At 40.7% G+C, this 27457-nt stretch overlaps 2 protein-coding genes across 2 annotated transcripts; one reads left to right on the forward strand and one right to left on the reverse strand.

The window, feature by feature from the left end:
• The first annotated feature begins 5082 nt into the window (after positions 1-5082).
• On the forward strand, positions 5083-15590 carry LOC124150728. Its single transcript, XM_046522759.2, has 3 exons — positions 5083-5244; positions 7799-8005; positions 13769-15590. The coding sequence occupies exons 1-3, from the start codon at positions 5091-5093 to the stop codon at positions 15166-15168; spliced, it is 1761 nt and encodes a 586-aa protein (XP_046378715.2). The 5' UTR covers positions 5083-5090; the 3' UTR covers positions 15169-15590.
• Positions 15591-15724: 134 nt separating this feature from the next.
• Positions 15725-25745, reverse strand: LOC124150735 (S-antigen protein-like). The gene is made up of 4 exons (XM_046522764.2): positions 25661-25745; positions 23674-23955; positions 17710-17865; positions 15725-16699 (listed from the first exon to the last, which is right to left on the reverse strand). The coding sequence occupies exons 1-4, from the start codon at positions 25704-25706 to the stop codon at positions 15822-15824; spliced, it is 1362 nt and encodes a 453-aa protein (XP_046378720.2). The 5' UTR covers positions 25707-25745; the 3' UTR covers positions 15725-15821.
• Between the last annotated feature and the right edge of the window lie 1712 nt (positions 25746-27457).

Raw genomic sequence — 27457 nt, forward strand, 5'->3', positions numbered from 1 at the left:
AGTTTCCATGGGGGAGGCATGTGATGTGGAGGATTGTGAAGGTGTTTGTGGGATGGGTGTAGCTGATGATTTCTTAGTGTTTGTGTTTTGTTGTTGTGCTTGCTTGTGGGAGAGTGTTGTTACCATATGGGCTGTAGGGTGCTTGGATGAGGGTCGTGTTGTGGTGGTCATTTTGAGGTTTGTTTTGCATGCGGGGGTTGATGTTTTGGCTATGTGAGATGTGGGAGGGTTCGTGGTTGGTTGAGTGGCTGCTTGTATGTGTGAGGTAGATGCGGTTTCTCGGTAGGGGGCCCAGACAGAGCTGTCGGTTATGGGTGTGGTGTTTGCTTGTGGGATGGTGTTTGGGTGTGGTGTAGGGAGGAGTGGTTTAGATGCAGGTGTAGCAAATTTTCGTGTTTGGATTTTAGCCGTGTCTATGTTTATGTGTTTGTTGGCCTGCTGGGTGAGTGTGTGTCTGTATGGGCATTGGTTTGAGAGTGAAGTGTGTTGGGTGGATTTGCAGAGGATGCACCAGGGTGTGCATGTGCCTGGGCAGTCTGTTTGTGCGCATTTTTTACATTTAGTTTTACGGTATGTGCATTGGGAGGCAGTGTGGTTGTATTTGAGGCACTTTGTACATTGCTTAACCTGCTTTATATAGGGTTTGACTTCTAAGTTGGTGTGGGCTCCGAAGGATATGTGTTTGGGGGCTTCAGGGAATTTAGCGGTCTTTTTGAAGTTGATTATGACAATGGAGGTTGGGACCGTTTTTCCGTTTCTAGTTGAGGTTATTCTACGCGTGCTGGTGATTAGGGGTTGAGGGTTTTGGTCTTGGTTTATGTTAGCTTCTGGAAAGTATAATTGTAAGTCCTCAGTATTTTCCCTTGGGTTAACCCTAATTACGCCTCGTGTATATTGTTGCCAATTAGGTGTTTGTTTGATTACTGTGACGTGGAATATTTGAGTTATTTTATTTGCTGCGTTGTAAGATTCTCGGTTAGGGAAGATTATCTGGTATCCTTTGTTGGCTTTTTTAATATTGTTGTAATTTATTTTTTCTCTTTTAAACCAAACTCCTATTTTATCTGCCGAAAGTTCTAGTGAGAGAGTGGTGCCTGAGCCTGCTGAGAAGAAGTAGAGGGCGAAGGTGGTGAGGAAGGCGGCCGGGGAGGGTGTGGGCGATGGAGGTGGAGTGGATGTGTCGAGTTTGCGTTTATTGGTGTTTTGAGGTGGCGAGTTAGCTGGTTTGGTGGGGGTGGTGTGTGTCGTGTTTTCGCCATACTCGGTCGGGACGATGTTTTCGAGTGACCTCCCGGAAGTGTTGTGCGCTTCCGCAGGCGTGGGTGTGTAAGGAGCTGGCATGTCTGCGAGTGTGGCGTTGCGGGTGTCAGTCATGTTGTTTGGGTGTTGTGTTGGAGAGCGTGTGTTGTGGTGAGTGGTGGTGGAGTGGGAGTGGTGTTGTGGGGAGGTGAGTTGGTTTGTTGTTTTTACTTGGTGAGTTGTGTTTAGGAGGCGGAGGAGGTTGCGGTGGTTATTTGTTGTTGGTTTTAGTAGGAGGGTTTGTGAAATGGATTAATTGTTAAAGATTTATTTTGTTGCTGGAAGGCTGGGATTAGGTGAGACAAGTGGAAAGCGGGGATTAGGAGATATTTAGTCGAAGGAGTGGAGGTATGTGAGTGGTGGGCGTGGGTGGTGAGTAGGAAAGAGCGTGCGTTGTGTTAAGGAGAAGGGGGGATTAGGTGTTTTTTTGTTTTTAGGAGTTGGGTCAAAGGGTGTGTTTTAGTGTAGGGCGTGGGTAGTGAGTAGAAATGAGTGCGAGCTGTGTTAGGGAGATAGGGGAGGATACGGTGTTGGTTATTTATAAGAGTTGAGTGTTGTTGTTTTTAAGGATTTAGGGGTTTTGTTATTAATTCGGTGAGAGTGATGTATGTGAATAAGGATGAAAGGATAACGTGATAATTACCGATGATGGAGTTTCCTTTGCTGGCTATCAGGCAATGCTCTGTGCTGGCTTGGGAAGTGTTGCTCGCTTGGCCAAGACTCGATTATTTACAGACCGCTGTCCTATAGCTGGAATATTGCTAGGTTCGGCGTTAAACAACAAACAAACGATGAGAGTGATTTTAAGAGTATGTGAATAAGGCTGAAAGGATAACGTGATAATTACCGATGATGGATTTCTCCTTGGCTGGCTATCAGGCAATGCTCTGTGCTGGCTTGGGAGGTGTTGCTCGCTTGGAGTACAAACTGCAACTATATCTCCTACACCTCATGGGTTTTTGAACTAATCCGATGTTTTCATAGTGGTATCTGATCCTTGAGTTTGTTTTGACTGTTTATACAGGATTACTGTTATAATCCACTTTGATCATTTAACAGGTCTACTCATCTCATTGGTTGTGTAAGTGTGTAAACATTACCTTACCTGATATAATCCAATCTGAGCATTTTAACAGGTCTTCTCATCTCCAAATTTCTGAAGTGTATATATATACCTTAGTAAGTGCTATTGTTTCTCTTTACTTTGATCAACGAAATAGCTTTCACAATGTAAACAGGATCACCTAATCTCCAATTTAGGAATAGGTATATACGTTAGTAATTAAGTTCGTGCCTCAGGCTTCAAAGAGCTGAGTTCACAGAGAGGCGGATGGGACATTCTTCGTGTGCCCTAGCTTGTGGCTGCAGGTGTACACTATCCATTGCCTTGTGGATGGCAAGATGTTCCCAGTCGCCCTTTCCCTACTCCCAAACAAGACCAAGCAGACCTATGTCCGACTTTTCACCTTGCTAAAGGATGTTGTTGGCGCAAGGACTTGTGTAGACCTCTCTCCAGACATCATCCAGAAGCAGCTGTCATCAGTGCCATCAGCGATGTCTTCCCAGCAAGTTCCGTCAGAGGATGTTTTTTTCCACTACGCCCAGGCTCTGCGGAGACAAGTTGTGGACAGAGGCCTGGCCCGAGACTACACCGACAACCCAGCAGTGCAGACCAACATCGGATGAGCTGCAGCGTTGCCGTTTCTACCCCTAGCTGAAGTCCAAGATGCCTGGATTGAAGTGATGGAGCAAGGACCTGATGGGCAACAGATCACCAGGTTCAACGACTACGTCACCAGCACATGGGTGGACTTCAATGCCACGTTCCCTCGAGCCCTCTGGAATCAACACAAGAACACCGGTCCACGCTCCAACAACCATCTTGAAGGTTTCCACAACGGCCTGAAGAAGAGAATGCCAAGAGACCATCCGAACATCTTCCAGTTTGTCAAAGAACTCAAGAAGATCGAGACAGCAGATAGATGGTCAAGAAGGCAGATTGGACTGGGTGGTGCCATGAGACCTCGTGCTCGTGTTGACAGAGACCGAGATGCAAGGATCGAGAGACCGAAGCAGCAGTTTGCTACAGGCAGAAGATCAGTGATCCAGTTTATGGATGCAGTTGGACATTTCATCAAATTACAGTAATTTTGCTAGTAATGATGTAGTCCTAATGTTATAAAACATGAAGATGATGGATATAGATGTGCAGTGCTATGATAATACATGTGTATTTATGCTATTTGATGCTGTGAAAACATTTGAGCTGTGAAGATAAATGTACAGAGCTATGATAATACATATGTATTTATGATATTCGATGTTGTGAAAACATTTGAGTTGTGAAGATGATCTCAAAATGCAATTTCAGAATCAAAAGTCATTTACATTCTTTGTTATCTTGGTGGAAGAGTTCATTTTACTCAAGGGATAAGGGTACAAGTGTGATGTGCACTCATCCATAAATTTGTTTTGATGGTAGTGTAGGCCTGATGAGGTGTAGGCCAGATGAGGACAGGCCATTTCCCCATCCACCATGTGTATTTAGGCTCTCTAGGTCCCTTTAAACAAACAATATAATTGTGATAATGTGAATTCGACTTAAGATTTTGTTCTGAACTTTTGCTATGGTGCGCTGCCTGAATGTGATAAAACATCACTGATTCGTGCGGTTCTTGGTGCACTCCTGCACAAACCACACCCCCCTGGAACCGGGTAACGTTGCTACATAAGTGTAATAATCTTGAACGCGAAGTCAAACCCCAATATTACCACATCTGGATTCGTGTATGTTCAGTAGTCCAAGAACCAGTCCAGATATTGGGGTGGGGTGTTTAATCTGATGTTTTGGAAGTCATATATCCACAGATGAAAAGACAACTTTGAAAACAATCCGGTACTCACAGCATCGTGGTAGTCATCACCACATAAAGGCGGACCCCTGAGTCGAATCTGAGGAACCATCTGAGGAAGAATGTTACAAGCAATAGTCACATAATGACATATGGTACGCCGTGATAAAACTGGAATACTGTGAAAAGCGGTGTTTAACCCAACTCACTCAAAATGTTTGATTATGAAATACAGTAATAAGGTAGTTATGTAGGTCAAAAGGTCACGAATTGTGACCCCTGCCTAAAATCCTACCATCTGTCAGAAGATACACTGCAGATACAACACAAATGGAACTTTCATAACCCAAATGGATTATAATTGAAGCCAAGAAGTCTGAAAAGTGAATTTTTTTCTTTTGTGGTGTGGTGCAGAACGGTGTTTGGTGCAATTTAAAAAAAAATTCATTTAACGCCAAAAAAAGCAATATTGTATGAAGTTGGACATTGTAATGTGTTTGCATGAATCGAAAACTCATCACTCCAAATTATAACATCCATGTCCTGGATGTATTCAGAAGTAGTTGAAGGTGAATGGTTATGATTGTTTGGGCACAGAAGCTGAAATTGAAGGTCAAAGTGAGGTCAAATCTAAATATCAACCTAAATAACATAAAATGCAACTATCTGCAAATCCAAATATTTGATATAATCACACAATTAGACTGTCAAAAACTAGTTTTATCACATTATTGTTAGAGACTGAAGACTTGATAAACAAGCGTGGTCACAAAGGAGTCTCCTGCAATATAGGCCAGCGTTGATTAATAATAATCATCATCATCATCATCATCATCATCACTCTCTTCAACCTCATGCTCAACTTGCTGATTGCTACATGTCTGTAATTTGCAAAGGTATATACACTTCTGAGCGGTTCTTTACAGCTTCCAACTGCAGATGGCTGATCCATCTTTGTGGTCAACGATGACAGTGAGGGGCGTATGTGCGATCCTTGTGGTGCTCCTGGGACAGTTTACAGTGGGCTGTTACTATTCCTTAAATGTGACGTTGGTAGCCATGAAAGCTACGTTCAACTACTCTCAAACTGAAGGTAAATATAATATGAATGCCTTGCGATATCCGTATTTGCTTAAAGCGCTATACCTATTGAGGACGCCGGGAAAGAGTCGTTTCCAAATAACCTTAGTAAGTCGACAGAAATGATTCGGATGCTCAGGATCGTTGACTTATGTCGACGGCGCGAGGCGTTGCCCATTGTTGAGCAGCTGGTTTGGCTGACCAGGACTCGATAATTAACAAGCTGCCGGAGTATTAATAGCTGCGTCATTATGAAGGTAACTATAGTTTTAAAACGATAAGTCCAAACAAAATGAAAGCATACAAGAATGTATATTCTCGTATTGCTGGTTGAAAGCATTTTGCAGGTACTGGTATTCGCGAAAAAGAAGGGGAAGCATGTTCTGCCATTCTGTAGCAGCCATTGTTTATAACATACAAGGCCATTGTAGAGACTGTTTGCCCTAGAATTAATTTTACCACCGCCTGCGTAGCCAATAGATGTGCACAATTGGGGGCGCCGTGCAGAAAAGGTTCCCAGTTGTCAGAGCATAAACGCCGATTAATGTTGATCGCCCACAATTGATTACTGCGTCCTGACTGACTGTGTTCTCCTATAGAGGAAATCGTAGTATGTCATACAGTCCCTGAAACAAAAATATCCGATACAGCCCATGTTTGGCAAGTCTAGATTACTACATTCTGAAAATGAAGTATCTAATCTCCATTTTATTTTATTTGAAAACTAAAAATTATCAACCGTTACGGTTTCATTTCAGCGACTAGATGTTAATCGTAGGGGATCGTTGCTCGAGCTATCAGTCTTTTGTTTGCCTTGGCACATTCTGACATTTTCATTCCTCCGTGATAAACATTCATTATTACAGCCTCTTTCACTGTGAATAATTTTTGGCTTCATGGCATCATTTATTGTGATGAACATTGGCATGGATAGAACCATACTATATGCGTTAGTCACAAATAACGCCCAAAGCCTCCGATACGGTGTTCTGTCACAAAACAATACTACAAAAATAAATTAAATGATCAATTATGGTAATTTCTGTCACGCTGAATTTCCCTTTATCATTATTAATAATTAATATTTATGAACGATGGCTGTACGAACGACAGATGGCTTGGCCTTCAGCACAAATATAGTCTTATAAAAAAACACCGCAACGGTGATTTTAGATTTATGTTCTATATATCATATAGAGCATCAACAAGGTTATGTATATCGTGTATAGTCGCCATTAGATTCCAAAACTGACTGGCATCGTCGTCCCATGGGAGCAATCAGATCCTGAATTGTTGCCTGGGAAAAAGTTCACCTACTCTGCATGCAGTGCTTGTCAACAAGTGATGTTGCACGTGCATGTAATGTTGGTGTGTTTCGGCGCCAGGCTCCCAAATGGTTGTGTTTTTGCAATTTTTCCATCTTTTCACCAAATTTCTGCATTATCTCATTCTTACGAGTATACGTAAACGTATGAACTTAATAGAACTGACGGTCCAATAAATAATAGCGACAAAACCGTTTCCATAATCATAAGCAATTTTAGCTAAAAGCAATGTAGATTTCCGACTATACCACGAACATGTGTTTATGAATCACTATCATCAAACAGTGAAGGCATCGGGTGTTCGCAAATACACGAGCGGATCCTGCGCCACCTGGGGATCAACAGATTCAGCATTCAACTTCTTCTCCAAATTGAGTGAAGGAATGAACCTGACGCTGTTCAGAGAAGTCTAGCACCATTATAGGACACAGATATTTACAGAATATATAATCAGCATTTCAGGGAGTTTATTTATAGAAAATGAAAATAAATTGTTTTAATTGAAATAATTTCTTAGAATCAAAGGTACTAGGAAACACACATTTTGATACTTCGGTGGGATTTGTAGCAATATAGTATTAAGATTTTGTTGATGACAATGAAAGAAAAACCTTACAAATGACAGTTTTTAAAAAGAAACAGTTAAAAATCTTTAAAATAATTCTTCCCTGAAACCACAGGAATTATACGTTTGACAACCTTGATTATGTAATGTTTATCAACACAATATGTTTCGATATGCTTGTAGGCATAGGTACTTTAGTATAACTATGACAGGTGAAGGAGACTGTCTGATCGGAAATCTATTTAATCGATGGCAATCATTTTAATTGCGATACAACTGGATACCCATGGCATCAGGACCAATCAACATAATCTAAAGTCTATACATCAACCAACAGCGAATTAGTTATTCATTTAGTATCAGGCTTATAATCCCAGAGACAATTCCTTCTAACCTATCAAGGATCCATCCATCAATGATTTATCGATGTATTAATTCGGCTCTGTACCTATTTAATCATATTTTACAACTGTTTAACGAAGGCAAGTTGGTAATAGCAATAACTGTATTCCAGTAACAAGAGGGGGCAGACACCAAATATTGAGTTACAAAATTCGCCTTTATGGAGACAAGAACGCTTTGAAATACATATATATGTATATGATATAAACACCAATACAGAATTAAATAAGGATAAAAGAGAGAAATATGACATTAAATGTGCAATGTTTTTTCAGTGTCTCTAGTCATGTCCTCATTTCTACTTGGATTCGGATTTGGAATGCATTCAGGGGCCGTGCTGGACAGGATTGGACCAAAGTGGACCTCGCTAATTGGCATAGCTCTCACCGTTCCTGGCCTTGGGCTTATGTACATCGCCTCTGTGACTGTTGAGTTCTTCCGTGACAAATCATGGCTTCTGGCTATTTTTGCTTTCATTGCAGGTAGGTTATTAATATTCATTTGTGGGAACCTTCTTTCCTGTACAGAATTCAAAAGCAACATGACACGATTCGATTAACAACATATTTCATCAATAATACTGCTTACGGCACAAACATTTTAAATATGGGTCAGATATATACACATGCACAAAAGTTAAGCGCCACTATATTCATAATCTCTTGATTTCACGTGTGGGAATCAGAAATACGAAATATGATGATGTAAGACTGAATTAGGCTTCCATAGTTTAATGAACCCAAATTTGTCCAGATACCACAAGGAAAGCGTGCGTTACGTGGTTGCATTTTGCTCCTGTGTGAGATTCCCCTTCCAATAGAGGTTGAAAATCAGCCATGGTGAGGAAAAAGTTAAGGAACGTTGAAAGATGGCAAGTGATGGGCATGAAAAACGTTTGCATATCCCGAAGGGCCATTGCAAGACAAATGGGTCGTCATCACAGTGTTATCACTCGTTTGATTGTCAAACCTGGTCAAACCAATGATGTCAATGACAGGCATAGGTCTGGTAGGCCAAGAAAGACCTCTAACAGAGAGGATAGACGTCTTTTCAGGATAGTCAGACGAAATCCATTTGCCACTTCAACAGATTTAAGCCTGAAGTGGATTACCCATCAGAGACTCTCGATGATGACCGTAAGGCGTCGCCTCAGAGCGGCTGGTTATAACGCCAGAAGGCCAGTAAAACGTCCTCAACTGACTGAGAGGCACATGCGGAATCGTCTGATATGGTGTCGTGCCCGTAGTCGATGGAACTTAGCCAACTGGAGAAGGATCCATTGGTCTGACGAGTGTCGAATGCTGCTACTAACTGTTGATTGTCGAATACGTGTTTGGAGGCAACGTAACACTCGTTTTGCACCAAGGAACACCCAGAAGACCTTAGTATGTGGCGGGGGGTCTGTCATGATATGGGGTTGTGTTTCCTTCGGCTGCAAACTTCCGCTGTTGACAATTCGTGGAAACCTGAATGGCCAACAATACCAAGATGCCGTGTTCTTCGTCCAGTGGTAGTCCCTCATTTTGAGAACCATCCTCTTCAGACAAGACCTGTTTACATGGACGACAATGCTAGACCACACAGATCTCGGGCAGTTTTGGCTTATTTGCGTCAAGAAGCTATTGCCACTCTTCCTTGGCCGACCTGTAGTCCGGATCTTAATCCGATTGAACATCTCTGGGACATTCTTGGCCGAAAAATCAGACATCGTGATCCCCCAGTTCAAAATCTCGCTGGACTTTAAGCCGCACTTCATGAAGAATGGATCCGTTTGCCTCAGAGAAGCATTCAACGACTTGTAATGAGTATGAGGCGTAGGGTTGAAGCTGTGGTCAATGTCCGTGGATCATACACACGTTACTGACGTTTCTGTCTTGCAATAGACTCTGCACTCCCTAGGGTGTCTATGTGACACCTGATATGGTCTGCTGATATCATGACAGTTACATGACAAAAAAGTTTTTCAAAGTTTTCTAATCCTTCAATTTCTGGTCTTCGGTAAAATTCCATTCTACTCATATTCTTTTGGAACACAAGATAAACTTTTGCATCACATTAGGTTTACATATACGGCTTATAACAATCTTACATCTCGTTATAATAGTCATCATTAAGTGTCAAAAGTAACAGCTCGCAAATATGGTGGGTGGCGCTTAACTTTTGTGCATGTGTATAATTACTCTGGCTACAACAAATCAGATGTCGCTCCATGTACACTATTTATCTCCGACGAGTTGGCTGAGGCACTGCAATGTTATCGGGATAAGCAGGTAGTTCGAATCTCGATTCGAATACCCGTGCTCGCTAGCTTCATTACACACATAATTATAGTTTATTGCTTGTGACGTGCGTCACTTTCGGCACGATCCATACCTTCACTTTCATGCCCGGCTCCTGGCCCGTCACCCCCCAAAAGAAAATAAAGAATTAAGAAGACGATATGATCAGATGGCGCAAATCTACAATAGAAACTATTAGCCGCGCGAATCTGTAACGGTGCGCATTATTCATAATTTTATCCGTATACTCACACATATCTACGACACAGAAACACACGAGGGTAATAATCTCTCGTTATATAATTAGTTTTTTCAAAGACTTCGAAGTTTTAAACATACTCAAAACATGCGAGAGTGAACCGCCATTTTTAATATACAGCTCCAAATGTAATATCACGCTTTGAATAATTATGCTTTAATCCATGGATTTGGCACATTATATAAATTTGCACATTATCATTGAATACAGATTAAATTAAATGCAGCAAAGAGGGTTTGCGTGATCATGGCATAGAGAGGCCGGTTAGGCTCATCATCAGCCAAGGGCCCTTGACCCTTCTACACGCAGCCCAGACAGCGAATGTGACTTCTCCCAGGAAGCGCTGCCTAGACGAACCCGCCCAGAACCTAGCCTAAACATGCAGCCTTCTACATTTCCCAGATTGTCAGAAGGGCTGTATTTCTGGCAGCAAACGTGGGTACTCTCCCAATGTCAGTCAACAGATTGGGAGGTTCCAAACCTAGGCACCAAGAACAATGGGGAGTCGACCAACTTGGATTATTTCATAATCGAGGTCCGCATATTTGCCATGTTTTTCCCGAATCTTGTCAATCACATTAGTGTCAAAAGGGACAGAAAATTCCATAATATAAATAATTCCATTGGATTTATCAAAAAGGACAAGATCAGGTTAATTTGTTGGCCTGGATAGGTCTGAGGCTGTATACTGGCCTATTCCAAAGAATTTTGTATTTATCATTATCCATGACGCCCTCTACATATTCTTGGAGGTGCCATGGGTGGACCTCTTTGTTAAAACCACAAGCATGGCGAAGACGGTAAAGACATGATCGAGCCACTACATGATGTCGCTTAAAGCCCCAACATGAGATCAGCCTAATCGAGGCGTCTTTGGTTTCTAGCATCCATGACATATCTTGATGATGTTGTTAGTCTATTTTTGTTGAAACTTTCAACGGAAAACGTGTCCATACAATGAACGTAGTCGTCGGTATGTTTATTCACAACAGTACTTTTCAAAGCTTGACACAGAAGTAGCTCAGCCTTTGGTTCACAAATCAGTGTTTTGAATGATTCATAGTGCGCGTCGAGTCTACATCTCGACCTTTCTGAACAGTTATTATGGATATTCTTGTAATGATTGACCACATTCATAATACTATCGCGGAGCTTGTTAACATCTTGATCGCAGTTCCTAATGCACCAATAAAAATGAGTCTTTGTATTGTGTGTTTGGGACCCAAACACACACACATTTAACTTCCTTTGTAACATTTTTCGTAGCATGCCTTGTGTCATTTGTTGACGTTGTAGCAGGTTGCTCTTCCCTGATAAATTTATTGATGAGCGGATTCCTGTCATGACAATGTAATTTCACATGTACTCCGACACCATTGTCAACACTATCAAGATATTCATAGATACGCTGAATTCCAATACGTTCGTGTTTTTGTGGGCAGGCATTGTCTACTTTTGATACAGTTTCCGTCCTGATAACTTTGTCAGTGTTAGCTCCAATGCAAACAACATCAGTCAAACGAGAGTTCTTCCGTGTGGCATTGCGAGCGTCAGTAAGAATGTTAATTCCATCCATATTCGGGTATGTCACAATTTCTTCTAAAAGTGCATCCTCGCATGATTCAAGACTTAAATCACAAGCTGAACCAGGTCTTCCAATATCAGCGGCTTTCGTAAATCTGTCGTACTGATCGGGTAACATTCCAGACACAAGGTTTCCATTTACCAAATATTTGTTACCAAGATAGGGTAACATGGGCCATATTATCACATGATTTTTTTCACATCGGAAAGTAAAATAGGCAACATGTCCAATAATTTTCATGTCTAATTTCTGAGCAGGAAACGAGCATGACAAACTGTGCGAATAAAGTCGACCACAGAGCTTTTCAAGAGCATTTTCAGAGGCAAAAAACATCTTTTGAATGTATTCATCCGTATTTTCACACTTGCAGAATGAAGAATCACGAGCAAAAGATTTTTCAATTATATTTTCATCGTTTGCGTCATCTGTTAAAACGTTTCCACGGACTGGATCGATATTTTTCTCAATAGAATATGAGAAAGTATTATCGAGAAGTTGTTTGTTTGTCACAAGATCAGGGTTCCCTACTCCAAAAGAAGTTTTGATTTTCTTCGCTTGCTCATAAATGAAATCAATCTCGTCTCTGTTTTTAGCTGAAACGTTAATTTTTCCTTGTGGCGAAGTTTCTCTCTCCGAATTTCTTCCTTTCACAGCCTCCGGATTGTCTTTCGAATATTTTCTCTTAATCCCAATCTTGCAATACCTGTCATTTTTGACAATATTCCTCACTCTAGATCCACAGATCGGTTGCATAAAATCAGCAGACAACAAATAGAGAAAAGCGGGAAATTGGGCGTGGCTTATGTAACCCATAGGGGTGTGACAGGTGACTATCGCTTTTTATAAAAGCGTAACTTTGAGTCTTTTTAGAGAAACTAACTTGAGTTACATATATTATTTCGTTTCCCACAAGTTTTGTTTATACAATACAAAATTGGTCGGTTTTTGATTGTTTGAATGCTATGAATGCCATTAACCATCCAGACCAACACAATCCATTCAACCCGACGTGTATTAGACTACCGACCAACGCTTGGGTCACGCGACATAAGAAACAGCTGCCCAAAACAACGCGCTACCATTATTTTGAGGGTTGTAGAGGGTGCTTTCCATAACTTGAAATTTTGATTTATGATTACTAGCCATGCCTAAATATGCTTATTTGTAATGCTACGAATTCACGGTAAATAATGAAAAAATCCTTAAATCTGTAAATAATCGAGTCGGACCAGACAATCCTATTGATTCGCTTCCTCAGCTGCGATCTACGCAATTGGGATACGATGACTTGCATCAACCAAGTCAGCGAGCCTGACCACCCGATCCCGTTAGTCTCACTTCTACGACAAGCATAGTTGCTTCGTTTGGTTGACACACAGCAGTACAGAACCATCAACAAAATCAACATTGACATTGAGATTATGTCCCACACCCATGGCTCGTTTAAGAAAACTTGTGGAATGCCTTGTTTTCATCATCAGTCGTGACATGTTTCACAAGAGAGTCATCAGACAATTTAATGCGTGCAAAAGTGCACAATACAATTCTGTCAATTCTCCACCACGCCCACCCATAATAATTAGTAAATATAAGCGATTGCGGGAAGAACGAGGGTGGTGGGATCTATTGTCTGACATGATTCATCTCTGAATTTCTTGCTTCGCCCAATACGAAGGGACGGGTACAGCATAAGTATTTGTGGCTTTAACTTTATTGCGAGCATTTAGCTCTGAACTTGCTAGGGGCATCATAATTTTAAGATTGCGAAACCAACTTTGTCAGATTGGTTTATGGATCATAGCACAATCAATTGTATATCTTGCTGTGCTGTACCCATGTCGGGATTTCAGGATTCCAGAAACGCAAGATTTATCGTGTGGATCGGCAGGTCAGGCTCTTATTTAATTGATTGTCATCTTACCCCCAAGGCGTGGATTATTGATATCAATCACTGATTTGTCTGGCGCAGTCTCGATTATTGAAACACTGACGTAATAATAATTTAGCTGGTACATTGTTCAGTGTGTCGTAAACACTAACAAAATGGGACATCTTTTCGTTTTCCTTCAGCAATAATACCGACTTTTACCTGATGAACACTTTGTTCTTCTTCAACTTGCAGGTCAAGGTAGCTTCGTGACCTTCACCGTTACCTGGACGACAGGCGCACGACAGGCGGACCCACGTATTAGGGGGATACTAATGGGTGTGTTCAAAGCCTTTCTTCTCGGGAGTCCAGTTTTCTTCACCTTAATCTACAATGTATACTTCATGAATGGTCAAATTGAAGACGCAAAGAAACAAAACTTTCAAGGTTATATTTTGTTCGTGATGATAATACTTGTGATTGTTGACCTTTTAGCAATCTGTCTGTTGAAAGATGATAACAGTGGAATTACAGAAATTAATAACGGCCAAGAAATGGAAATGGAGAGTGGTATATACGGAACTATCCCCAATGTAATTGACGATGATACTTTGGAAGAAGACAAACCAATGAGTACAATAACAGAGGTGAAGGATGAACTCTTTTCGAGCGATGAGGAAGACGATCTGAAAACCAAATATAAAGAATACTTTTGTTTGGAAAATGCAATGGATGAATATGATCGAGATGATGACACATGGTCTTTTGAAAAAGTTCAGAATTCATACACTTCTGTGGACAAAAAAGACCATTCTGATGAACATGACCAGAAAGATCCTTCCATCAACATGTATTATTCTTTTCCTGACTCAAAGTTACAAAGGGAGTGTGAACCAACTGAAAACAAACACAGATCTGACGCGAATCTATGCAACCATGAGGATAGTTCATCAACATCGTCTGATAATGTCTTGTCCGGAAAAGAAGACGTTCCACTAATGACGCAAAAAGTGTCTGAACATGTTCCTTTAATAAAGCTTCTGAAGACATCATCGTATAACATTGTGCTCTGGAATATCTCATTGAGTTTGATAACTGACACAGTGGTCTACGGTAACATACCCGTCATCACCCAGAGTGCCAACCTGCAATATTTAGATACATCTTTAATGATTGTAAGTCGTGTATGTATCTGCAGCAGTGCGTTCTTTTCTGGCCTCTTCTACAATTACATGAACAATCAACGAAGTATCTATTCTTTGATATTTGTTGCTGTGTTGGCATTACTGTCCGCCAACACGATGATGTTGATCTCCACAGAACACGCTGCCATACTTCTTGTAGCTGCTGGACTTATTGGATCAGCTTCTGGAATACTATGGGTTCTAGGTGCAGGTTTGGTGTTTTCTGTGTTTGGACCTAAAGATTATGGCAGGAACTGGGGCTTTGTTATTATGATGAGTTTCGTTTTATCTGAATGCGTGTCTTTGATTTTCGGGAAGATGTATGACACCCAGGTATCTGAAGCAGATTCACACGTATGCTATGGAGGTCAGTGCACTAAACACTGGTTCATTCTTTTGCTTTGTATATTGGCGGTGTCATTTATACTGAGCTGTTGGCAACTGATCACCACGTGGAAAAGGGCGATTTAGCAATTGTCCTGTTAAACTATTTTGACACTTCACAATCATTTTTACAAAATGTCAGAACCCTAATTTACACAGGAATGAAGAACTTCACAGCACACATTAAGCGACCATCGTCGAGTTCCGGTCATGCAGAAAGTGGTGTTGGCAGTTTTGTGTCTCACTCGTAATCGAGAAGAAAGGAGTGTTACTCCCGGGCATATGTTTATCTCTGGACTATGGTATATATATTATGTAACATACTTCTGCTAAGACCCATCACCATGTAGTCGCTCGTGTTCCTTCGCAACATCACGAACATAAATACCAAAATATACCTATTATGCCTTTGGTATTATTCGCAGAAAAGAGAAGAAGATGTATAATTTCCCAACCGGCAGCACACGCCACTCACACAATTTGCATCCCAATGTATGTAAATAACAATGCCAACAACATTAATGGCTTATTCTGTATTGTCCGTTACACAGTGAAAGCTGTATTTGGTTTTTCTCTGTATTAATGTGTTACCAAAGAAGCAAGCTACTTGTAGTTTTTAGAAGTATAAACACTAAAACAATGAAAGCATGTGCTCCAGATTTGATGTAATAATATAATTTACAGTTATGAAAATCATAAAAATATTACAGTAAAGAGAGCTCTTTATTCATTTAATTTGTTTAAATGCCTTGAGAAACATTTTTTTCCGTCGAAACGGGGCCTTGAGAAATAGGATGTGACGTTGAAATGGGATCCTGTGAAACACGTTGTGACGTTGAAACTGGACCCTGGGAAACTGCTTGTGCCGTGGACACTGGGCTCTGTGAAACCTGTTGCGACGTTGAATCGGGGATTGAAGAAGTAGGTTGTGACGTTGAAACCGGATTCTGTGAAACTGGTTGTGACGTTGAAACTGGACCCTGGGAAACCGGTTGTGCCGTTAAAACTGGACTCTGTGAAACCTGTTGCGACGTTGAATCGGAGATTGAAGAAGTAGGTTGTGACGTTGAAACTTTACTTTGGGAAACTGGTTGTGACGTGGAAACTGGACCCTGTGAAACTGGCTGTGACGTTGAAATGAAGCCTTGTGAAGTAGGCTGTGTCGTTGAAACTGGACCCTGTGAAACTGACTGTGACGCTGAAACGAAGCCTTGAGAAGAAGGCTGTGCCGTTGAAACTGGACCCTGTGACACCGGATGTGCCGTTGAAACTGGACCCTGTGACATCGGTTGTGCCGTTGAAACTGGACCCTGTGACACCGGTTGTGCCGTTGAAACTGGACCCTGTGACACCGGTTGTGCCGTTGAAACTGGACCCTGTGACACCGGTTGTGCCGTTGAAACTGGACCCTGTGACACCGTTTGTGCCGTTGAAACTGGACCCTGTGACACCGGTTGTGCCGTTGAAACTGGACCCTGTGATACCGGTTGTGCCGTTGAAACTGGACCCTGTGAAACTGATTGTGTCGTTGAAACAGGTGATGCACTGGAGGTGGGAGTGTATTGTGGTAACGAGGTAGTCACGGTCGTCTTGGTTGTCGTTGGCAAGGGAACCATATCTGTAGGAAATATATTAATTTAGTTATCAAAGCCAGATATTTATGTAACTAAGCAGGTTCTTTTAATCAGTCAACAATGTAACGTCAACTACGACCATACATATTTGTATATATTTCAACTCGACAGAGACAGATGTAATGCTGACCATTCGTTGGTCCGAATCACAGAATGTGGTCATTTGTTTGTCAGCACCATAAGTTTCTAGTACGTGAATTATAATTATACAGTATATGTTTTACATTTACTTATATAGAAATGTTCACGAAACATAGGCAGATATTACACCACATCATATTTCACGATGAGCGTGGGGTGTGTGGTGTGTGGTGTGGGGTGTGGGGTGTTGGGTGGTTTTGGATATAAAATGTAAACTCCAGATAACCATTGGTGTCAATTATCCGCCGATTCTATTGGGTGAAAAGTTAAAATAGCGGTGCCAATTATATGAATGGATCACTGAAAATCAGTGATGACACCAGGTGTTCGCGAAATGTGTAATCATGTCCTGTCTTACCGATTGCACGCGCGATTCATACGATTTGCATAAAAAAGTAAGTATTTAAAGCCTGATGGCGCACAGCGCTAATCTTGCAATGCGGCGACTGCCTGTAAACAAACCAGACAACCAATTCAAGTGATCGATGGACTAGAAAACGCAGTGACACGAAAGTGCATTTACTGATTTTGTTGAAGAAATAAAAACGAAATGAATTTTGAATCAGGTCTGCTGTGTACATGTTCATAATTTGACATTTAAATTGCATTAAATCTGTCTCTTGTACAACTTACAATATGTCAGGAATAAATTGATTTACATATCAATCAATATTCCTCTGACAGGTTGCATAAAATAATTATTGATATATAATCACTACGACCTCCGGTTTCTTCATATTTATGCACAACATATACTTGTTTCGATTTATTTCGTGTTTTGAAGGTTTCTTTCTGGAATTAATGTTTGATAATGTACCATATGTTGAAGCAGATTGAATGGTGAGTACCCTACCGTATTCACAGATGTAGCTGTAGTGTTGGGGCCAAAGATGACAAGCGTGGTCCTCCCAGTGGAAGTCCTTGGTGCTCTTCATCAGCACACAGTCTTCTATTCTATGAAGCAGACTGGGCTCACCAGGTGCCCAGTACGTGAAATGCGTAGGCTCGCCTGAAGAGGAAAGTGAGGCTGTGAGTGCGTGCGTGCGTGCGTGCGTGCGTGCGTGCGTGAATTTGGTCTAACGCCCATTTGAACAGTATTCCGGTTAGGATATCACGGCGTGTCAGCTTAATGTAGGTGGAAATCCCGGAGTGACACAAATATGAGAGACGCTGCAACTTTGAACCGTAAATATCGACGTCGTAAACGACTGTCCCACTCTGCCCTTAATTTGAGTTCCCTCTAATGGATCAAACAGTTGACTACCTCAAATATCAAAACATCGACTACCTCGAATAGCAAAACATCGACTACCTCAAATAGCAAAACATCGACTACCTCGAATAGCAAAACACAGTAGGTTTATTAAATTTTCCATTCCTAAGTGATGGTGTCTGTAGACATGTCCTACTTAGAATGTGACAGAGTTATAGAGAGTCACGTTTGAGATATCAGGAAACTATTTAGACTCAATTTGGCTGTTTGTTAATGTATTAATCGCCTCACTATTGAATCGGTACAATGATCGGGGGTACGGATGGACCAGTCGTCTAAGGCGCCGCAATTCGCTGTGCGGAGTTGGGGCCGGTGCGTCAGAAATTTATGATTGCGGGTTCGAATCCCGGTTCGCCCCGATTATGTTTCTAGGTTTGTCAGCTCCATACCAAAGTGGTAAACGTTTGAGACCTGCAACACTTCGAGTTTTCCTCCCACATTATGCTGACACACCGTGATATAACGGGAATACTGTTAAGAGCGGCTTTGAGACTCACTCACGGTATAATTGTCATGTTCTGATGAAGAATAGCACTGTTGTAGTTGACCTGACTGTAGATGTCTAAAGCCTGATACAATACATTCTTTGCAACAAGACAGCACGGATTGCCCAGGTATCTAATACACCGAGTATACCCCAGGGCATAAAATGTACATATACATTACATGAAGTCAGTTGACTAAAATTAATACTCGCTGCTGTGACGACGCGTAATTGTTTTTTTGCAAGAAATTATATACAGTGAGATGATTAATTAACTCCGAAACGTGCATAGTTTATTAATGACAGTGCAGGATGTGACACAGTATGTTTGACTACTTACATCCAGTGTATAAAATGATAATAAAAAATACGGGGCTGCATCAGAACCAACATACCTGAAAAGCTGCAATCCCTGACGAAATTCACCAAACCCACATTCACAAAATACTGCAGATTATTGTGACAAATAAATCGACACATAAATTTACTACAGGAACTACCTGCCAAGGGCTTACGAGCAAGTACTGATGTCGAACACTGCTAACATCGCTGCAATCAATGCATGTCTGTGCTGGACATTTAGGGAGAGTGAGTGAGTTGGTTTAACGTAGCTTATAAGTCAGTTATATCTGGTCAGCGTGAAGAACCCCTACAGTCATGTCGTAGAATTTAATTATTTTGGTGAAACTAACCTGCCCGGGTATGGTGCTGACAAACCAAGAATTCTAAACAAGGCGAATTAGAACCTACGATCATTGGATTCTTGCACGTCTAGGGGACACAACTCTTAACAGCGGCGCTTTAGACGATCGAGTGCCTCTGGAAAGGCTCTTTTGGTACATTTGGTAGATTAGAACTACGTGTGAACAATTTACATAAACTGAAGATACCGACACGTGTCTTTAGATTTTAGCTTAGATTAAGCTGATGAATTTAATATCTATTTAGTGGCATCATTTTTCATAAGATTCTACATTTTGTAGGAAAAGCAGAATAGCTTCGTGGGAGGGGCGTCGTCCCGCATGACATGCCCACAAACTTCAGTAATCCGAAAACCTCCTTCGCTGGAAAATATCCTTTGTGAATAAACATATTTCAGCCAGCTTGGATTATGATTTATATGTATACTCCCCAGGGAGACTGTCGGACCATCAGAACAGTAACTCGAAGCGCGAACAGCAAGCAAGCAAGCAGGAGCCGTCACATCTAACCGTTTGACGCTACGATGTCCGTAACAGCTGACTTGTATGGGTTTTTACACAACGGTAAGACTCGGCAATCATTTGTTTTTTCGTTTGTTGTTTAGTTTAACGCCGCGATCAGCAATATTAAAGCTATGTGACGGAGGTCTGTAAATGATCGAGTCTGGACCAGACAATCCAGTGATTGACCTCACGAGAATCGAGCTACGCAATTGTTTCTCTTCCCCAGGTTTCTGTTAAGAATATTGGAAGATCCACTTTTTTACATGACAGTATCAGACTAAATCGTGTCAAGGTGCGCCTAACAGATGGGAACATGTTTTTCTACACGTAATTTTGGTACAAACAGAGGAAACAGTTTACTATCCTGATCGAATGATTCAATATTTCATGTTCAATAAATGGTGAAACATGTGATTTTATCATATAGAACTCGACGAGTAAACAGTTTGTGATTAAACGCCCACCTGGCAGTAAAATTCTGTCAATTAAATAGTTAAAACTTTAGCAAAATGAGAAGGCTATTCATTAAGCGGTGTACATGAAATAAAAATAAAAATATTATACTTTAAAGAAAATACGTACATCCTCCAGTTACAAATCTACATTCCAAAATACACCATATTTACCAATTTCTAAAGCAAACAACGCTGACATTAAGAGTAAAAATAATCAAGTATTTTATGGCCTACGATATGGAACAGTAGTATATACCCATAGTGTAATTTGTTGCGAGAGAAAAACTTTTAAAATATATGCAAATTCTACAGCCCGATGAAAACTCTAAACAGTAGCATGGAAGGAGTGTGTATACTTATTCTCCCAACCTTCGCCTTAATTATGTACAACACTGCTGACATCACCATGAGGACATGAAAGACATCACTACCGGTGAACGATGTTTACAGAATAGCGTGTTCACTGACAACAGTTTCTTTGAATTAGGGATCGTATATTCATAAATGAGTCATCCAAGTTATCAGAATCAATCGGACAATATTGTTGTCTGTGTCAATGTCTTCCTTTGTAACCAAGAGACTGGATCGAAAATGAAGATAAATACCGCCGTCGGTGTGCGTGCTTTTGCAAAAGGAATTACGTCACGGGTAAACTGAAACTTTGACAGTTTCTGTTGAAAAAACAAATCAATTTTATATCTTTTTTATATCCCCAACTCTTGCTGTGATAACCAGCCCAATCATATTGTCAATAATGCAACCCGAGGTATGCAACGAATAGACGAATTGATTTTTCAAAATAGGAGAAGAATTAATACTGCACATAAATGTTATCACGCGAGTGTGTTTTGGAATGGTAGATATCCAGTATTTGGAGTGGTAGACATCCAGTATCAGGAATAAACATTGTATTTCGCGAGCCTTGGCGAACGAGCGAAAACATAGTGTTCATTTCTTATACAGGACATTTATCATTCCATAAGGGTGCTGCCCAAACGTGTAAAATGTCCCAGTTCCGTCTCAGTTAGATACCTATTTTCAGTTTCTTAGACCATTGGTTTGATTATCAAAACCCTTATCGCCGTCGTCTCTCCATATTCCCGATGGTTGATTCTGAACCTTTTATATTTGCATCTTTATCCGTATATGACCCTAACGGATACCGTCTTTATCCGTTAGTTTTATCCTACCAAGAAACCTAATCATTATATGATAAAATCACAGAACAGAATTTCCCGCAGAATTCAGAATTTCAAAATATTTTCATACGCGTGATGTAGACACAATTTTATAGATAACAACTTCTTCAATAATGCAAAAAGCGACGTTTCGGTAAAGATCCTTATACCGTTGTCAAGCAAGGACCTTGTAGCGATATTAACTACATAAATGACAATCCGTTATTATTTTGCCTTGTCAATGTGAAACTAAAGTGAAAAGGAGTCATTGGCAAATGCTTATCAGAAATTCAATTGATGCTAAGTTGGTTTTGAAGGGGGAATGAGTTGTCGTTGAAGCAAATGAGGTTGTCAATTGTATCGGCACTTCAAAGTATTCCAGACTGGCGTTATATTTGTCCACGTGTGAGTGCCCCTAGAATTTAGTGAGTATTTGCAATGTCGATTAACGTTATGCGTTTTAACATTTGCTTACGCCGTCGGTTCCAAATGAAATTTCCGGGCATCGAATAATCATTGCCACTCGGAAGTCTTAATATTTATCTCAGGCAAACAATATACAGACACCATTGTCTTGAAGTATGAGCGTGGCTCACCATTCCACCAGAGTATGACCTCACAAACACGATATGTATGTGTCTAAATGTATCGTTTAATTTTAAAAAGTGACAATCCGGCTCATAAAGAAACACGAAAACAGCGTTTTCACTATCCCCCATGGGGCAAATTAGAATTTGGTTGTTCATAGAGTATAAACTTCAAACAAGAGTCCTATAAAGCCTTATGAAGAGAGGGCCGCTTTATGTCACCAGCAAAAATGATTAAATGTGAAATTAACACACACAGAAATGGCCCCTTCTCTAGAAAAAATAATCAACCAATTCTCGAACTCAGTCTTGATAGGCATCTCTCAGATAAGCTAACTTCATTTCTTTCTGAGAAAACTTGTCCCCGTTGCAGACCCCGTTGTAACTGTGTATGCTCGAAATCTATAAACATGTAGCCAGGGAAGTAACCCTGGAAAATAATAGTTTACGAGACCAAATTTCGAACAGTCTTGACAAGTATCTAAGAGATAGGCATGTTTTCATTCATGTTTCTGAGGAAAGTTGTCCCCCATGGCAGACACTATGTAGTAAGTTGAAAAGCATGGAGCAAGGGCCATAACTCTGTAAAAGTTATTTTACGGCACCAATTTTCGAACTCAGTTTTGACAAATATATCTAATACAAGCTTGCAAAGTTTCAAGATTTTGAGAAAAAAATGTCACCATTGCAGACACTATGCTCTTAGTTGAAAAACATGAAGCAAGGGAAATATTTCTGTAAAAATAATGTTAAGGCACACTCAGTCTTGACAGGTATCTCTTAGAAAAACATACAAACTTTCATTCATGTAACGTCAGTAGTTTCTGAGAAAAGTTGTCCCCGATTCATTCAGTATGCACTAAGTTAAAAGAGCAAGAGCTATAACTCTGTAAAGATGAATTTAAGACTCCAATTTTCGAACTCATTCAAGTTCATGCCCAGTAATATCATTGTGTAAAATGTTATTCCTCTAACTTAAATAGTTTTAGAGAAAATAGCTGACGGACGGACGAACTCCGTTCCAAAATCACCCACCTCACTTCGTTTCATGGCATAATAGCTATCCACAAGACACACGCACAGTTGGAACAAGTCGTCTAGAAGATCAATGTATTAGTGGAATATAAATGTTATTGCCCCTCAGGCAATTGATTTTATAATAGCTTTCAATGATTAATCACAATCCTAGCCGCTCTTGTTAAAGAAGCTGTATTTTCTTCCAATACATGCACCGAGTTCAACTGCTTGTTCAAATCAAGAAACGCGAGTAGCGACCTCATTGGAAACCTGTTAAAATCAAATCCTCCACACTCATTCACTCATTCACTCCATATTTTCCATCCTATCCAATGAGAATTTAGTCCGGTTCCACAAAGTGATCTCAGCAATCGACTTGTCGTAAGTCTATGTTAAGGTGGGAGTTGCTTTTAGCAGAGAATTCCTATGATGTGGAAAGGGCAATTTAATGAAGTCATATCTTTTATGATACATCTCCTCCCTATGGAGATCTGAAAGCGTCCATAAACTTCGAAGGACGCGTCACGTAAACCTCTAAGCAAACCATAAGAACTTAGTCAAACTAGAGAATGTGTGGATTCTTGAGCCAATCTGATGTTAAAATAATGAAGAGTTTACCTGATACCCATTCGTAACTATTTTCAATGTTTGTATCGGACAAACCGATCCATATTCCGTGTTTTTGGAAGTCCATGCTCTTCAGTGTCTGTGCAAGAAACTGCTGGGTGGCCATATCGTTGATGGTAACCAGACGCCCGCCCTTGTGCTGACATTCCTTCTGAGCATCCAACCAGTAGGTCTCTCTGAAGATGGCAAACTCGTAACATCGTTCCCGGAATGAACGATAGTAGGTGGAACTTGCTGCGCCCGGACAACGACTTAAGTCATCGCTAATGGCTCCTGGAAACAATAGGGGGAAGTAATGGGCGAGTGAGTTTGGTCTAACGATTTTTAGCAATGTCCCTGTCATATTATGGCGTGGGACATCAGAAATGGGCTACTCACATTGCACCAATAATGGAATCAAACCTGGGCCTTCAGCGTGACGAGCGAAAGCTTTAACCACTGTACTACCTAATCGCCCCGGATGAATATGAATATATTTTCATGTTGCAGTTAACGGCAAAGAGACCTAAACATCCAGATGAAAAAATAATATTACGTTGAAATGAATGGTGGCCTAGTATGGCTTTATGCTGCTTTAAGTTGTTTCGAGACAAATTGTTATTTCCTTTTTTCCAAATGGTCTAACGACCAAATTTAGTCGCTGTATGCACAACATATCAAATATCTAATTTATTCATGTTATTATATTCAACATCAGATTGCCCCTAACGCATCTGTTGCCATGTATGAACGTACAAGCCACCACGTGGTGCACCAATGCCAGCGAATGCTGATGTACCAACAGATAGACAATAATCCATGTCAGGTGTTGGTAGGGTGAGGGTACCGTGTCACACAATCTGTTTGGTCACATTCTATGCACATAATCTACTTATGTACACCTTATAATAAGCTAGATGACTTGGGATTTACTCTGCCCTGAAGTATCACAGGAAGTCACTCGAGAGACATGCAAAGACAGATCCTATTTCGTTCAATTTCCGATTTGCCTTTTAGCATTTTGGCGACCCGGATGTACGTCGTGTCAGTGTAACCGTTTATTAGACATGTCATTTGTGTTTCATTAAGCATGATGTATGTCATAATATTCTGAGGATTAATCAACTTATGATGTTCATATAGTGTCTGCATACACCTACGGTGATGTAAAGGCATTATAAGTTTTAGTTGTGACATAGAATGATTTTGTGGTCGACACAGAAAATGTTGTTTGTCAACATGATGAAAATATTTTATGTGGGTATTATCAAATCGCTCTTGCGACCTGATTTCATTTAAAATGCTCAGTTGATAAACACACAGCTTAACATAAATGCCCTCCCCTCCCTTTTTATACAATCTGTGTCATTCCTTCATACGTAGCGTTCCCTTTGCAACTCGGCAGTGTATGCACGCCCTGTGAAGTATTGGCGACGTCATTGGCTATGGTGTATGTTTGTTGTTTAATGCCACACTCAGCAATTTTCCAGCTGTATGAAAGCGGCCTGTAAATAATCGAGTTTGGACCAGACAATCCAGTTATTGATATTGAGAGCAACGATCAACACCATCTGGGTACGATGTCATGCAGTTAGTCAATTCACCGAGCCTCACCACCCGATCAATGACTCCCATCTTACGACCGCATAAGTTGCTGGGGACCCATCCTAACCCGGAACTCCCACGGTGGCAGTAACTACGAGTGGGCAAAGGTGGTAAAATCATCCGAGGCGCCGAAATTCATAAAACAGACAGAGTTGCACCCTTTAGTTATATCAGGATCACTGAACGTATGGTCGAATCCATAATTAAATTATTGTCCTTGGTTCCCTAATCTCACGCGTTGGTTAAACGAAAGAGGTAAATGTCCATAACATTCGTCACTTTGGTCTTTCCGTCCACATTTAACTATGACGTCATGATGGAATACTGTTCAAAGCGGAATTTATCTCACTCAATAATTGGTTATGAATGATAATGTCCTCAATGTCGTACATACCAGTCACGAACAGACACAATCCAAGTACAGTCCTCAGATCAACCATAGTAGTTGAGATGGAAACACGTCTTATCTCCTGAGCGGGTCAAATATCATTTTGTAATATAATCTGATAGCTATTCCTGCCATTCAAAGGTCAAGGTGTTATCTGTAAGAGATCCAATGAAGGTCAGGTAAACCTGACCAATTTAAAAACACAGAAGACGTTGCTATCGCCATTTTCTTCTTCAAGGTCTGTTTCACATGCAAAATCTTACCAAGTTTATTCAAGTGATTAAAAAATGAAGAGATGTTAATCAGTCAAGGAATTGAATCCCAATGCTGTGACCCTAACACAGAGTTTTCGAGCCTGCCCCTCATTGCTTATCAATTCTGCCAAGGCAAAATCAGATTGGACCAATCGTCTTGCATCCTTATTGTTTCGAATATGTATACCTATACACAAGTTTCATAGCAAAACATATCTGTAAAAATGTAAACCCTCCCTCCACTTTTTTATGAAATATTTGGATGATAATCTTGTATTTAATTATTGTGGCCTAGAGATGATGATGAAAATATACTTTATGTAGACTGTCCTTATCTCGTTCTTTATGCTTCAGTTTTCAGGTGATTCTAAAATTACTTGGGGAAAATATATTATAGCTGCAGTGGAAAGAAAATGAATTATTACATGTAAATTAAGGTATTACTACACAAGTGTGTTCGATCCCTGGCCGCGTCATACCAACGGACGACAAAAGATGGTACTTGTTACCCATCCTGGCGCCCGGCAGTAAGGGGCTACAGCAAAGACTGGTCGGCATGGTGTCAGTCTCCTGTGTCTGAGTGAGGTATTCATGTTAAACTGCAGCATAGTATCTCGGTGGGCTTGCACTATAACATTGTCATTCGTCCGGACAAGCACACACACACACACACACACACACACACACACACACACACACACACACACGTGCCTCTGGAGGTAAGCTACATCATTAATATCTGGGACAACCCTTTTTTATCTCTTCATAAACTTTCCTGTCAGGTGATGCAGCAAGCCAAGATCAATAGGTCTGACTACTCATACAACATGCGTAGACATTATTCTTAAGATTACTGTATGCTTGAGCTTCATGACTCGTTGTCGAGTCCAAACTGAAGATTTGTACCACGTCTAGGACTGGTGGTCTTGAGGTGTTCAGCAAACGATTCTCGACCTGCAATGGTAATTATAAAAGAAATGCATTATCTTAAATAGAATGTGAAATCAACTTAACTTCAAACTCTTTATGGTAGACATTTTCTGTAACTTATTTGAAATGAAACTATGGCAGTACTAAATACTTGCAATCATATAAAGTGAGTGAGTGAGTGAGTGAGTGAGTATGAGTTTACGCCGCTTTTAGCAATATTCCAGCAATATCACGGCGGGAGACACCAGAAATGGGCTTCACACTTTGAACCCATGTCGGGAATCGAACCCGAGTCTTCGGCGTGACGAACGAACGCTTTAACCACTAGGCTTCCCGATCGCCCCGCAATCATATAAAGGTGTGAATATACCCTGTATAAGATTAGGGTTAAATATTTATATTATATATTAAATATATTAATAACGAAAATCCGTGAAGTTGCTGCTGGTAACGCAAAGAACTGCCTTTTGGAAAGGAACCAGGATTTGTCGATACTGTAGGTAGATGACCAGGAAGAAATGTCAATAAAGGAAAAGAACTGTCCAGAGATCGCAGTGATGATGCATGCTCTGTAATGACGATTCTTCTTTCCTAGTCTGTCCTCTCGCCTGCAGCAATG

This window comes from Haliotis rufescens, unplaced genomic scaffold (genome assembly GCF_023055435.1).
Source record: "Haliotis rufescens isolate VD_foot unplaced genomic scaffold, xgHalRufe1.0.p SCAF_4, whole genome shotgun sequence".
Classification (NCBI taxonomy): Eukaryota; Metazoa; Mollusca; class Gastropoda; order Lepetellida; family Haliotidae; genus Haliotis; species Haliotis rufescens.